The sequence below is a fragment of the Rhinatrema bivittatum genome, chromosome 11 (genome assembly GCF_901001135.1).
Source record: "Rhinatrema bivittatum chromosome 11, aRhiBiv1.1, whole genome shotgun sequence".
In the NCBI taxonomy this organism is placed as follows: domain Eukaryota; kingdom Metazoa; phylum Chordata; class Amphibia; order Gymnophiona; family Rhinatrematidae; genus Rhinatrema; species Rhinatrema bivittatum.
The window spans coordinates 57,073,952-57,088,312 of NC_042625.1; the positions used below are offsets into that span (position 1 = coordinate 57,073,952).

The 14,361-nt window shown below is 42.4% G+C and overlaps 1 protein-coding gene across 1 annotated transcript in view; it reads right to left on the reverse strand.

Moving 5' to 3' along the window:
- SUSD2 (sushi domain containing 2) overlaps positions 1–14,361 on the reverse strand; it is a 195,603-nt gene that overhangs the window by 132,293 nt on the left and 48,949 nt on the right. Inside the window, 2 exon segments of the mRNA XM_029571685.1 lie at positions 7,577–7,813; positions 12,706–12,861. Coding sequence (XP_029427545.1) covers positions 7,577–7,813; positions 12,706–12,861 — 393 coding nt within the window.

Sequence of the window (14,361 nt, forward strand, 5' to 3'; positions counted from 1 at the left end):
CCTATGAACATCCTCTTATCCTCCTGTGCTAGAAAGTTCCCAACAGTATCACATAGAAAACACTCCAGAACACCTTTGAACTCTTAGTGAACCCTTAATGCTGGAAGATTTTCCCTGTTAAGACAGACACTTCAATACACTTCTAATATATGTCTAGCGGCCAATCTGGGGCCACACAACATTTGGGAGAAAGTGCATAGTGGTAGGGGGGCTGACAGAGATACACTGGGAAACAGAATCTTATGTTTGTCGTCTTGCTTCTTCACTGCTGTAATTCTCTCCTTCCAGCCAGAATAGATCAGAGTGGCCTGCAGAAGGATCTGGGTTTGATTACCAGATCAGGTCTTTCCTCCCTAGGCCAGCTGGGACTGGAGATGCTGAGGTTACACCTAGTGGCTGGACTTAGGACCCAGGATTGCAGGATTTCAGAAGCAATCCCAGTGCTTGGCCCCCTAGCCGATGTCTGTCAACACAATGACTGGACAAAAGTAGGTGGGGAGGAGATACAAAATAGGGGGAAAATGCCTGGGTAAGTGCAGATGAAGATAGTAGGCACCAGATCCTGGCCTTTGTTCTGAAATCCAAAGGAGCAGGAGGAAATTGCCAGGACATAAATGAAAGAACTATGTCTACTGGAGACATCTGCTTGCACATGCAGCCCACACTTCCCTGCTGCAGTTGGAGGAGGAGGAAGAAGCAGCCTTGGAAGGTAGCCTGGCACTAGCGCTGATGTCATCGAGTGCGACAAGGGAGTCCTCATAAACAGTGGCCTAGCAGCTCAGAGCTGGGGATATCTGCTTGCCCATGCAGTCTGTGCTTCCCTGCTACAGTTGGAGAAGGAAGCTATCTTGGACAGTAGTGCAGCACTAGCACTGACATCATTGAGTGCGATGAGGGAGTCCTCATTAGTGGCAATCTAGTGGCTTGTCGATGCTGGTGTGCCAAAGCCGCACACCTAAGGGGCGCACCCCTGACTCCAACTTCTTGCTGACATTATGGGAAGAAAAATAAAGGGGTGCGTCAACTCCGGTAAGGAGTCCTATGGACTCTCATGTTCTTCACCTTGCTACTTCATTACCTGATTCTACCACCACTCTTAGTCTGGATACATGAACCCCCTCCTTGTTTAACCCATCTTCAGTCGAGTGTGGAACAAGAGAGGAACTGTGTGGCTATACCAGGGTTTTCTGGAGAGGAAACAGGAATCCCAGGTCATGGAGTTGGAGGTGATCTCACTCCTTCAGGAATGCCCTCTCTCCGGAAGCCCTCAACTGAGAATTTGATACCTCATTCTGACTTTAATCTTGACGAAGCCAATTCTCTCAACAGGATTCCTCTTCTTCTTCTTGTATTATCCATTAAGGTTTCTGATAATAGAGGAACTTCAAATGAACTGTCTGAATCTACAGAAATTTTGCTACAAGATATTTTGAATGCTATTACTTGTTTGGAATCTTCTTTGTCTCAAGTTGTTCCCCAGCTGTGTCAATATTCTTCTGGGGCTTCTGCAAAATTTCTGGACTTAGAACTGAAACTTCACAATTTCAAACATTATCTCATACAGCTGCTATTACATCAGTGCAATCTAGTGCCACTGCAGCAAATAAGGACAATTTGGCTTTACATTCTAAGCAGGAACTCTTCTTCAAAAATCAGATGAGATCCAAGAACCTTCACCTGTTAGATATCCCACAGACAAGGTACCTATCGGGCCAGGATTTGTTCAAGAGATATGCTGTTGAGATTTTGCAATTTTCTCCTGACAAAAGTTTTATGCTCTCTAATAGTTATTATATGCCAAATTATCGAAAGGTTTCTCATTCGGCTGAGGGCTCCTCTGAGATACTTGCTCCCATTCGATAGTTTTGATATGAGTAATTTTCTTAAATCTTCTCAAGATAATATTTCCACTCTTACTGTTTCTTTTCTACTCGATACTGATAAAGATATTGTGTTTTCACAGTATTTTAAATATAAAAATACTTTGTTCTGTGGTCAGAAATTTCTGATTTTTCCAGACATTTGCAGGGAGATTCAATTGAAATGGAACCAATTTTTGCTTTTGAAACAGCGAGTCTTGGACTTGGATGCTTCACTCTTTCTGAAGTTTCCTTGCAAATGTGAGGTGATTTTCCAGAAGAATACATTTATTTTGTGATCCTCTACATTTAGAGACTTTTTTGATGGATAAAGCTCAGGGTAATTGAGATATTTTGGGTCAGATGGGATCACTTGGACAGTTATTAGCAGCATTGTTTATTATTTACTTTATTTTTTCTTTTGTCCCCTTTAATAATGAGGACTTGAGATTTATTGCACTGTTAATTATTTCTTAAAATTAATCTTTATATGTATCTTTGCTTGATGTTTTACTCTCACGTTATAATCGTGCATCCCAAAAGTGATCCCACCTTATTTAGTGTTCTTATGAACTAATTGCATGATTACAAACTTTAATAAATAATTGAAAGAGAGAAGAGGTAAATTTCATATATATGAATGCATGCCTCCGCGGCCTTGCTTCTTCTTATGTGATATAATCATTAACTTTACCTCCCTCCCACTCTCTGTTTTGTACTTTTTTAGAAAAAAATTTTTGTGATGAATTTTATTCAATGTTTCTTTATGTGTATTTCTCTTTTTTCTTTAAAAACTATGTAATCTCCACCACACTTTTAGGTCTATCCAGCTTTTTAAAAAAAAAATTTTCTTGAACAATTTATATTAGCTTTATGACCTAAACTGTAGGGAAAATGCTCTTTTAAATCTCCCGATTTGGAGAATATCATAGAAACGCCTATGGTATATTATACAAATGCCACTATAGTATTGATAACAAAGACTTATCTCCCAACGCAGCTGTGTTTCGAAAGAATGCTCTTTCTTCTTCAGGGGAGCATGTCCGTTCCTTAAACGCTCTCGGGTGCTGGAAATCCAAACTGTAGCGTGTTTCTATTTGTATTAGTTTCCTTTTCTTTTCTGATTGCAAAATGCTGTTAAATGGCATTCAACTTGCTTCTCTCTCAGGCTTACCACGCTACGGTTTGGATTTCCAGCACCCGAGAGCGTTTAAGGAACGGACATGCTCCCCTGAAGAAGAAAGAGCATTCTTTCGAAACACAGCTGCGTTGGGAGATAAGTCTTTGTTATCAATACTATAGTGGCATTTGTATAATATACAATAGGCGTTTCTATGATATTCTCCAAATCGGGAGATTTAAAAGAGCATTTTCCCTACAGTTTAGGTCATAAAGCTAATATAAATTGTTCAAGAAAAATTTAAAAAAAAAAAAGCTGGATAGACCTAAAAGTGTGGTGGAGATTACATAGTTTTTAAAGAAAAAAGAGAAATACACATAAAGAAACATTGAATAAAATTCATCACAAAATTTTTTTTCTAAAAAAGTACAAAACAGAGAGTGGGAGGGAGGTAAAGTTAATGATTATATCACATAAGAAGAAGCAAGGCCACGGAGGCATGCATTCATATATATGAAACTTACCTCTTCTCTCTTTCAATTATTTATTAAAGTTTGTAATCATGCAATTAGTTCATAAGAACACTAAATAAGGTGGGATCACTTTTGGGATGCACAATTAGAACAAGTTTTTGGTCTCATCTCTAGCGGAGATAATTAATAGCAATTAGTGTAATTTACTCTCACGTTATGACATAAAACTTAATAAAGTTTAAAAAAAAAAAAAAGAACTCAGCCTACTGTTACCAGAGACAGATGGCATGGAAGTGAAAGATTTGCACTGGGCTTTGTGTAGAACAAGAGAGGGAGCGAAAGGGTAAATTCTGCAAGTTAGTCAGTCAGCCTGGTGAACTGAGTACCAGAACTTTGGAGAGAGACTTGAGAGAAAGAGGACAGGCTCAATGGACTCAGTAAAACTGATTATGCATACCAGCGGGCAGCAGGCGAAGGGTTTAAACAAATTATTTATTCAAAGATACGTGATGTTTCTTACAGTCTTTGTGATGACAAATAAAAAGGACACATCACAGGGCTTGTTAAGGAATCTCAAGCTATTCTTACATATCAGATCAGTGATTGTGCTTTGGAAGCCCATGTTTAAGATGGCTCTGCAGCATTCATAGCAGATTTTATACCCCAAAATTAAAAATACAAAAAGATTTCTGCAAAATATGTGTATGAGAAGAGCAACCAGCAGATAGATGCTCATGAGCGGGGATCAAGGTGGGGAGAATAGAATGCACTGATTTAGGACCACAGCATGAGATGTGGTCTGTTTCAAGTCATGAACATAGAATGGATAAGGTGAAATGTAAGCGTGGATAAAGGTGATGAATGATGTGGGAGGAGGGAGGGCGGACTCCTCATAGTCTGAGTAAAAGCTCTTAGTTCCTGTTTGCTGTCCTCCCTTCACAGGATCTGCTGTAATTACATATCTGGCAGGTTTTCAGAGGCTAGCAGTTCTGTGATTCGCATGCCACACTGGATGCTGAAACTGCAACGTCCACACCCACACCTTACTCTGGAAACACTCTAATTGCCACCATGAATTCCACCAGCAGCATTACTGCAGCAATTTCTTCCTTCTAAATAATCAAATCAGTAATTGAAGCAAACCAAACCCACAGCTTCCATCTTCACTTCCAATCCTCGCCTCCTTCACTCCTGAGACAGAATGCATGTTGCAAGGTTCTGCAAGTGCTTCCTGTTCTGCCACTTCTACCATTGTGGATCAGTGCAGATTAAAGTGTTACAGTCTTGACTGACATTAGAATTTGGTGCTTACATATTAACATAATTAATGACGGCAGCTGAAGCAAAGTTGCTCACTTGTAACAGGTGTTCTCCATAGACAGCAGAATATATCAGCCACAGAAGTGTAACTTCATCCTGATGGGGCTGGCATGACCCATTATGCAAACTGTGCATTTGCACGGGGGGGGGGGGGGGAACGACATCACACAGCTGAGTCAGCACATGGAGTCTAAGCAGTGCAGAGCCTGGCTTATCCTCTCCATTTCCTATAATGCCCCCTCCCCCACTGGCTATCGAGTGGCCTTAACGCAGCGTCAACTTTCTATGCTGTGAAGGGCCAGTCTTATGATATGAGGTACAAGATCTATGGGATCCACATGACTCATACCATTAGACTGGACCCACACAGCACAGAAAGCTGATACTGTGTTAAGTAGTGCTGCTTCTGCAGACTGGGGAGAATCAAGAAGAAGCTAGGTTGCATTGGGAAATGCAGGGCAGCAAGAATCAGGGGGAGCTGGGAGATGTATGAGATCTTTTATGGGGAAAAGAATGTGGGGAGAACTTTCAGAGGAAGGAGAAGAATACAGGGAGAGCCTCCCAGGGATGGGATGGGATGGGGGATCAGGGTTGGGAGGTGGATGCAGGAAGTGCTTTCCAAGGTTGGGAAGGTGCATTTTGGAAGAGCTCTCACATAATCAAGGGGAGAGAATGTGGAGAGAGTATTCTGGGAATTAAGGAGAAGTAAAATTGAACCTGAAATAGGGGCAGAGAGAGAGCAGATATGAAGATTAAGGAGAGGCAAAAGGACCCAGGATGGAGGGAAAGAGAGAGAGAGAAGATGAGAGATGGGTGACAGGGGCTGCCAGGGAGAAAGTACTCTGGCTGGGGGGAATGTGAGGGAGAAATAAATGAGAATAGAGTGAAGGGGAAAGATAATTAGTTATTGGGTGGATGAAGGAGAAATGACTGATAATGGGGAAAAGGAGGGAAGAGAGAGGACCATGGAAGGGGCTGATAGAGAATTCTAGATTTGACTGGGGGAGGGGATCCAGGAAGATAATGTTGGGAGAGGGAAGGAAATGAAAGCATGCAAGTCTCCTTAGTCTTAATATATTTATTTGAAATCTTGTATTCCGCCATCTTCTATAAAATTATATTTAGTATGGATCACATAAAATAACATACATAATACATTTAAATAACAAATTCCATGCAAAACACTTAAAACAATAAAACATACCAGATCAATGTCAAGCAACATATCATGCCCATGTCAAATTGTTTACATCATCCATAAGCCTCCAGGCTGAGCATTGTCTTGACACCTTTCCTGAACCTTTTAATGTCAGATTCCTGCCTTAAATCCAGTGGTATGACATTCCATGTGGCATTGGGAGGAGGAATAGCCTAGAGTTTAGAACAGTGGGCTATGAACCACTGTTGCTCCTTGTGACCTTGGGCAAGTCACTTTACCCTCCATTGCCTCAGGTACAAAAACTTAGATTGTAAGCCCTGGGGTTAGGGAAATACCTACAGTACCTGAATGTAAACTGATGTGATATCTCAGATCACATGTCGGTATATAATAAATAAATAAATAAATGTGAGAATGCCCTATTTCTACATTGTTGTCACCTAAAATCCCTAGAATAAGGTATTTGCAGGAAAAGTTGGCTCTGAACGAAGTAGTTGAACAGCATAATACCAACTTAATTACTTTGTACCACACACAGCGATTCAGTATGAAGCTTAAAAATAGTGACCAACAAGTGAAATTTTATCCTATGCTTTTATAGGTAACCAAGGTAACCTTTTTAAAACTGGGGAGATGAGATTCCTTCTGGCTCCACCTGACAGTAAGCGTACCGCTGCATGTTGAATTAATTGCTGTAATAGCATGTTAGGTAAGTACATACAAATAATGCAACAGTAATCTAGATGGCTTATTACTGCAGCCTGAAGAACAGGCTTTTGTGTATCCTGTTAGGATACATAAAATGATAGAAGGTCTAATGTCATGTTTGTGAGCCAAGCACCAATCTCTATGTGGTTTCAAAAGAACACCACATAGGACAAGTCTCAGGACCGAGCTCAGTGACACTCAGCTGGTCATCTTTCTTTTCACGCAAACTCCATTTTCCACTACCCTCTGTTGCCTATCATTCAACTAGTTCCTATCCCAGTTTACTACCCTTAATTTTACAAAGGCCGTACTGAAATTAAATACTCTGCATCCAATTCTCTCCTCAATCTGATTCCCTGATTAGTCAGTCAAAGAAAAAAAAATAAGATTTGTTTGATACAACCTTCCGCCCTTGAATATCTGCTGCCTCATACCCTGTAAACTGCTGAATCTGATTCTCTAGTATTCTTTTCTTTATTAGTTTTCCACCACCAAGGTCAAGCTGGCTAGCTGATAGTTAACAGTCTCCTTCCTGCTCCCACTTTTATGAAGAGGGAAGATATCTGCTCTTCTCCAGCCCTCCAGATCCACTCCTGCCTCCATAAAGTTACCGAGCAGGGTTAGCAGTAGTGCTAAGCTTCCTTAATATCCTAAAATTCCTCCTTCCTGACCCCATTTGTTGCCTTATGTACTTTCAAATATGCTAGCTCCATCCAGGATCCCTTTTTAAAATGGTAGGGTGCCTACCTCATTCTACCGTCTGTGCTCCTGGCACGTATCTGCATTCCCTCACTATTATCTTCCTTCACATTCCCCTGTTCTCCTCCATATATTCCTGCCCCATCCCATACCTCCTTAAGACATTCCCCATATTCTTCCATCAAATTTTCTTCTTAGCAGTTTTCATACATTGCCCAATGTACATGCTAGGCCTCACCTTTAAGATCCATCCAACTCTGTTCCATGAAGCTGACCTCTTCCTGGTTCACCAGAACCTCCAGCCGACACTTGCTGGCAGTTCTGTTCGATGTGCGCACCTCAATCACATCGGACTCGCCTTCCCGCATGGCCACAGCAGAGAGGCTGCTTACATTTACAGCTTGAATATCACGGCTTGCAACAAGGGGAGGTTCATGTTCATGATGGTCATCATGATGTAAAAGCACAGAATGATCTGAAAACAAGGAGAATGAGACAAACATAACACAACAATAATTTCAGCTAAAAAAGGAGCCCAAAGCACTTTACAATCACAACACTGCAGGAATGTGCAGTCACCTCTGGGGGACAGCCTGCACGCACATTTCTGGCACATGACTTCCAAAGAGGAGGTGGGCCTGCTCCTTAATTATTGCTGGAAGACTGAGGCACAGTGAAATTATGTGACACACAAGTGGCAGAATAGACATTGTTAGACACTGGAGTCTGAAAGAAATTTAATTTACATAACTTGGACACAATAACCTGCTTGCATTAACTCCCTTCCCTTCCCGATCAGAATTTTGATTCAGCTCAGGTGATCCAGTCTCTATGGCATTACTTCTGGTTTTACCTGAATATTCAGAGTTTGAATGAGTTTGCCCTCTTTCTGACAAACTCCTGAACATTTTAAAGTTGAAATATTAGATTTTAGCCTGTTGCTCCAGAAATATCATCAGCCTGTTTTTCACTTCATGAAATTTCATGAGCAGAACATTCTGGTTGCTGTGCTAGTCCATTTGAATATGCATGAATAAGGGTCAACAAACAAGTGGCAGGTGATATTGTTATATTGGATTACCTAACTCAATATATTTGTGACTAGGTTTCCTGAACGTTGTCGTCATTTCTGTTGTTGTTTTCTCCTCCTATCCTTACAGGAACCTCTCTCTCTAGCCCTACACACTGCCACATCTGTCCTGCAGCTAATGCATTCAGCATGGCAAGGGGCACAGAGAGACCTGCAAAGTTACTGGGCGCCAGAGACTGCAGGGAGCTTCTTTGGCTGGGGATGAGCCAAGGATCTCTCCTGTGACTTTCTCTACAGATGTTATTGCAATCTATACGTAAGGGGACTGTACGCAATGAGAACGTGTTCAGGATAGTCAAATGTAAAAGAACTACTTTTGTGAAGGCTCTATGTTACTGCTTTTAGCATGTGTGTGATATCTTAGCCTCCAATAGGCCAATGAAATTAAACTCGTGCCAAAACCAGTGAAAAATGTTAGCGTTAACTTTTCATACCACGTGCGTTAAAAACATGGCCCCACTCAATGCAGTAAACTAATGTCATGCGAATCAAACCAGTGCTAAAAATCCACAGTAATTCTAAAAAGCACACGAAAACTAGCGTTAAAAATGACATGCAAGAAACCATAATAAAATCAATGGTAAAAAGTCAGCGCTAGTTTGAAAAATGCTGTACTGTTCTCTATTGGTTGAGAGAAATAACCTACGCAGGCTTGTGATGTGATTGGTTGTGCATAGATGTCCATCTGTTTTCTTGGACACTCCTTCTTTCAAGGAAACAAAAGGTAGGTTTTTCTAAGGCCATTTTGTCACTGCTGGGTGGTGGTAGGCAAGCTCTGAACTAGGAGTTGGAGGTTTTGTAGGAGTTGGTGGTTGTTCAAATGTAATTGCTGAGTGGTGTCTTTTATGCTGCTTATTTTTCCCATGCTGTTTCAAATCATTTTGTCTTTTGTCTGTGTTCTTGAGTGAATCCTTACAGTGCATCTGATATTTTGTTGGTCTCTGATTATATAATTTTTTGTCCACTTTTGTGTTTAGGTTCCTGCAAAAGCGGAGAGGGTGTTTGTGGCTATGAAGGGAATGGAGCATGAAAGAGGGGTGTGAGTGATGGAGTATGCCAGGCAGGTGAAGTGGTGACAGAGGATAGGAGAAGTGTGGTGCATGAGTCGATGCGAGTACAGCCAGGGAGCGGAGATGAGGCTTGCATGTAGTAGAAGGTACAGTTAGAGGGTACAGATGGGGGGGGGGGGGGGGGGGGAGAAAAGAAGGTGGATGGAGGGTCAGAATAGGGGGAGGAGGTCAGGGGGGAAGAAAGCAGGAAGTGGGAATAGTACTCATAGAGGTAGGGAACCACAGTAGTCATCTAGAAGTGACAAGCAGTTAGGAACTAGCAGCCAACAGCTGGAGGAGAAGTGGCATCAACACGATGTGATTTACAGAGAAAAAGAAGTACCTTCTAGTGTGGAAGGTCTGTGAGAAGCCCAGTACACTCTTTGGTCAGAAGACATCCTTGAATATCAAAAGAAAGATTTGGGAGGCCATTGCCAAGGATGTCAGAAGCCTGTCAGTGATGACCAGGACAGTGGATCTGCTGAAGCATCACTGTCAGGACACCAGGGTGGATATCAAGGACAAGTTGGCACTGATTGAGAAGTTCAAGCACCGGATGGGAGAGGACCCACCATTCAATGTGCAGCTGATGCGGTAGAGAACATGGTCTGGGGGACTTTTCAGCTGGACTCTTTTGCTGGTATCCATACTGGTGGCACTGATATGTGTGCTGCAGAAAGAGCAGGTGAATATGGTGGGGAATGTAGTTCCAGAGTTAAGAAGTTGGCTGAGGACATAAGGATATAATAGTAGGGATGTGAATCGTTTTTTGACGATTTAAAATATCGTCCGATATATTTTAAATCGTCAAAAATCGTTAGAAGCCCGATGCAATAGGAATTCCCCCGATTTATCGTCAAAAATCGTAAATCGGGGGAAGGGGGAGGGGAAGGGGGAGGGTGGAAAAACCGGCACACTAAAACAACCCTAAAACCCACCCCGACCCTTTAAAATAAATCCCCCACCCTCCCGAACCCCCCCAAAATGCCTTAAATTACCTGGGGTCCAGAGCGGGGGTCCCGGTGTGATCTTTTACTCTCGGGCCTGCGGTGCGTTGTAGAAATGGCGCTGGCGCTACCTTTGCCCTGTCATATGACAGGGCAAAGGTAGCGCCGGCGCCATTTTGTTTTTTGTCCCCCGACGTCAGGAGCGTAGGAGATCGCTCCCGGACCCCCGCTGGACCCCCAGGGACTTTTGGCCAGCTTGGGGGGGCCTCCTGACCCCCACAAGACTTGACAAAAGTCCAGCGGGGGTCCGGGAACGACCTCCTAAACTCGAATCGTTTAGGAGGTCATTTATGGCGCCGGCCATACGCGTATGGCCGGCGCCATTTTGCCGTACGGCAAAACGATTCGAGTTTAGGAGGTCATTACCTGACCCCAGCTGGACTTTTGGCAAGTCTTGTGGGGGTCAGGAGGCCCCCCCAAGCTGGCCAAAAGTCCCTGGGGGTCCAGCGGGGGTCCTGGAGCGATCTCCTACGCTCCTGATGTCGGGGGACAAAAAAACAAAATGGCGCCGGTGCTACCTTTGCCCTGCTGTCATATGACAGGGCAAAGGTAGCGCCGGCACCATTTCTACACTGCACCGGAGGCCCGAGAGTAAAAGATCACACCGGGACCCTTCCTCTGGACCCCAGGTAATTTAAGGCATTTTGGGGGGGTTCGGGAGGGTGGGGGATTTATTTTAAAGGGTCGGGTGGGTTTTAGGGATGTTTTAGTGTGCCGGTTTTCCCGCCCTCCCCCGATTTACGATTTACACGATATTTTAAAAAACAAAACTGCGACGATAAGATTCCCTCCCCCCCCCAGCCGAAATCGATCGTTAAGACAATCGATCACACGATTCACATCTCTATATAATAGACTCTATTGGATCACAGGTATAATATTTTTTCTGGATTTAGACAAGGGCGTGAGCTGATCCCATATAGTAGTGAAAAGGATACCTGCGGAGTGAAGAAGAGATAGTTCCCTATGTAGGACCCAGATCAAACACAGATGTGAAGTAAAACAAGAAATATATTGACTGGACATTATTTTAATTTTGCTAAATCAAAGTAAAATTTCTTTTGATCACGCATACCATGTCCTGCCCGTTTCTATAGTACCACCATGATTAGAGAGGACAGTAACACACTTCAGGAAGGATTCCATTTCACTGCATGGGCTTAAAAGGTTAAGCCTTTCCTCATACAAAGAATCCAGTCTTTGGGACTTGGTAGATGTGGGGAAGTGGCAGAAGAACATAGCCCCAATAGAAATTGTTTTGGGTGTCCTCTGGATCTAGTAAATTCCACCAAACAAAAGGTTACATCAGCTACCTAAGACATTTATTTGTGGGAAAGTCTGCAGTACAGAAGAAGAAATGGGCAGATGAGATAAACTTTGCAGTCTTTATCTACTGTCATAGTCTCTGTTAAACCTGTGAATGTGGAAAAGCAGAGCAAGGTGTCTTTTGGCCGACCAATGGATGCTGAATAGACAGTGACTTCTAATGCTCATCTCAACAACACTTGCAACTTTAGCAGTAGCTTCAGTTAAGGTTGCCATCTGCCCCCAAGGCAACCAAATAGTTTGCTCTGTTGCATGCATGAATTTGTTGTTCTGATTTTTATATTGAACCCAATGGGAAAATCAGAATGACAAAAATATGCATGTAATGAAGCAAAACTCGGCTTGAATCAACAGATTTGGTTGGCCTGGGATAAAATGGCAAACTCAGTCAAGGAAAAGACACCAGTCACTGACAGTACCCAAATCTGCCTTTCACTGTGTCGTGAGAATACTGAGGCAGCAGAATAGCCATGTGGTTTACTGTTCGTGGCTTGGTTGTCTTGCCACTTTGAATGACCTTGGGATTCTCTTGGGAGTATACATTTATTTATTTATTTTTTATTTTTATATACCGATCTTCCTGCATTAAATACAAATCAAACTGGTTTACAAGGAACAGAAAATTGCCTGAACGGCTATACATAGAACTCAGAACATACATAGTAAATAGGGCAAATACAGTTAAATTTAAATTTAACTGAACAGAGAAAAAATATTTAAAAAATATTTACAATGCATAGTCATAAATGTCCTAAAGCATTCAGAGAGAAAGATGTGCTTAGTTAAAAAGAGTCATGATCTAATACACCATTTCTGCTGTCATCCTGTATGGAGGAAAAGTGCTGCTCTCTTGCAATGATCAAAGACCTCCTCCCTGCCCCTCCTTTGAACTCACCACTCTCTGCTATTTCTGTCTTCCTCCAGGGCTCTGTCCTTCCCTGGACTGTCAGAGATCCGGAGACAGACATCAGCAGGGTGTATTCCCCTTTACCGTTGAAGGTGAACTTTGCACCATCAAAAGTCAGAAAGTGAGGATCCCCAAAAACTGAGGCTGTGGAAGACATTAGCAAAGGCAACAATGGTGTTTATTTATTATATTTATTTCTGCATTTATATCATGCCTAATATAATGAAGTCATGCTAAGAGGGGAAAAAAGTATATAATACAACATAACATCATCTTCACATAAGAGCATACTAATTTTCACATACAATTTACATTAAGAAATATTCTAATATTAACATTATCAAGAATTAAAACATTACAGTTGAGACATTAAAATCAGTTAAAACAATAAGGTAATCTCAACCATCCCCAAATGTTTCAGTGAACAACAAAGCCTTCAGATACTCTCCTGTGTTCTCTGCAAACTGTACAGCATGCAAAGAACCTACAAGGTTTTCAGATTGTTCCATGTGATCAGAGACAGGGCCATCCAGTCCTGGTTTTACTCCTATTGCATCTATGGGCTCGGAGTTCTGTCCTTCCCAGAGAAGTGGGAACTATAGGTCCATAAATGCAAAGAAGCAAAATTAGAACTCAATTGTCATGTCCCTGAGATCCTGCACCCAGCTTATAACTCTAAGGGAATTTGTAAAACCAGATCCCCACAAAAAAAGGCCAAATAGGAGGAATTCAGTGTTAATTTCAGAGCTTCCAAATGACCCAGCTCCCTGAAAGAGACTTTAGGCTTTGAGTTTACATTGTGGTATTTGTAGTTCCTGCTTTTGTCATTTGAAATTAGCCTTGCAGGTACCAGAATACCCCAAGAAGGGATTGTCTGAAATCTAGGACTTGCCTGCAGTCTCCCTTCACAAGCCGGGTCACTTGGCACCTATGTGAATCCATTAACTCTCATGCTGTGAGACAAAGGTATACGGACACTGGCCTACCCCTTAAGACAAACCACAAAACCAGGAGCCAGAATCACACTATATAGCTTTTCAGGGATGACAAGTTGATAGATGGCAAATCTTTTAAGAAAATGTTCCCCACTTCCTCTAGATGTGTTCTGAGATAATCCCTGATCACTTGCACATAAAGGAACATTCCTACTAGCTGTGCTGAAAAGTCTATGTACAAATCTGTGCCCAGGATCAGCCCTGTAGAACAGGATACCTTGGCACTTTCACTCCTTGACTGACTGCTTGGATTTCTCTTGGCCCATCCCCATGTTGGCTGCTATTCAACAATTAAGGGAATGTGTGGACAGAGGGAGAGGTGGAAGCAGGGGACACAGAAGTGGTCCAAGTGGTGCATAGCTTTCCTTTTTCTTCTGTCATCTGGCGCCTCCCAATGCCCTTCCCCCCACCCCCCACCTGCCAGCTATTGGTACCAATGCCTGGTATTCTTTCAGATATATATTTACACTAGTAACTGGGTCCAGTAATATACAGACATAGTCATATACCGTTATCTCCAGACACTCTGAGAGCAACAAGCAACTTTGTGAAGCATGCACAGAATTCATGCCCCTTCCACTTCTGGGGTATGGCTATGAACCGGGAACTCAAGGATCAAATGTTGGAAGCAGCACAGAATTTGGGTTTA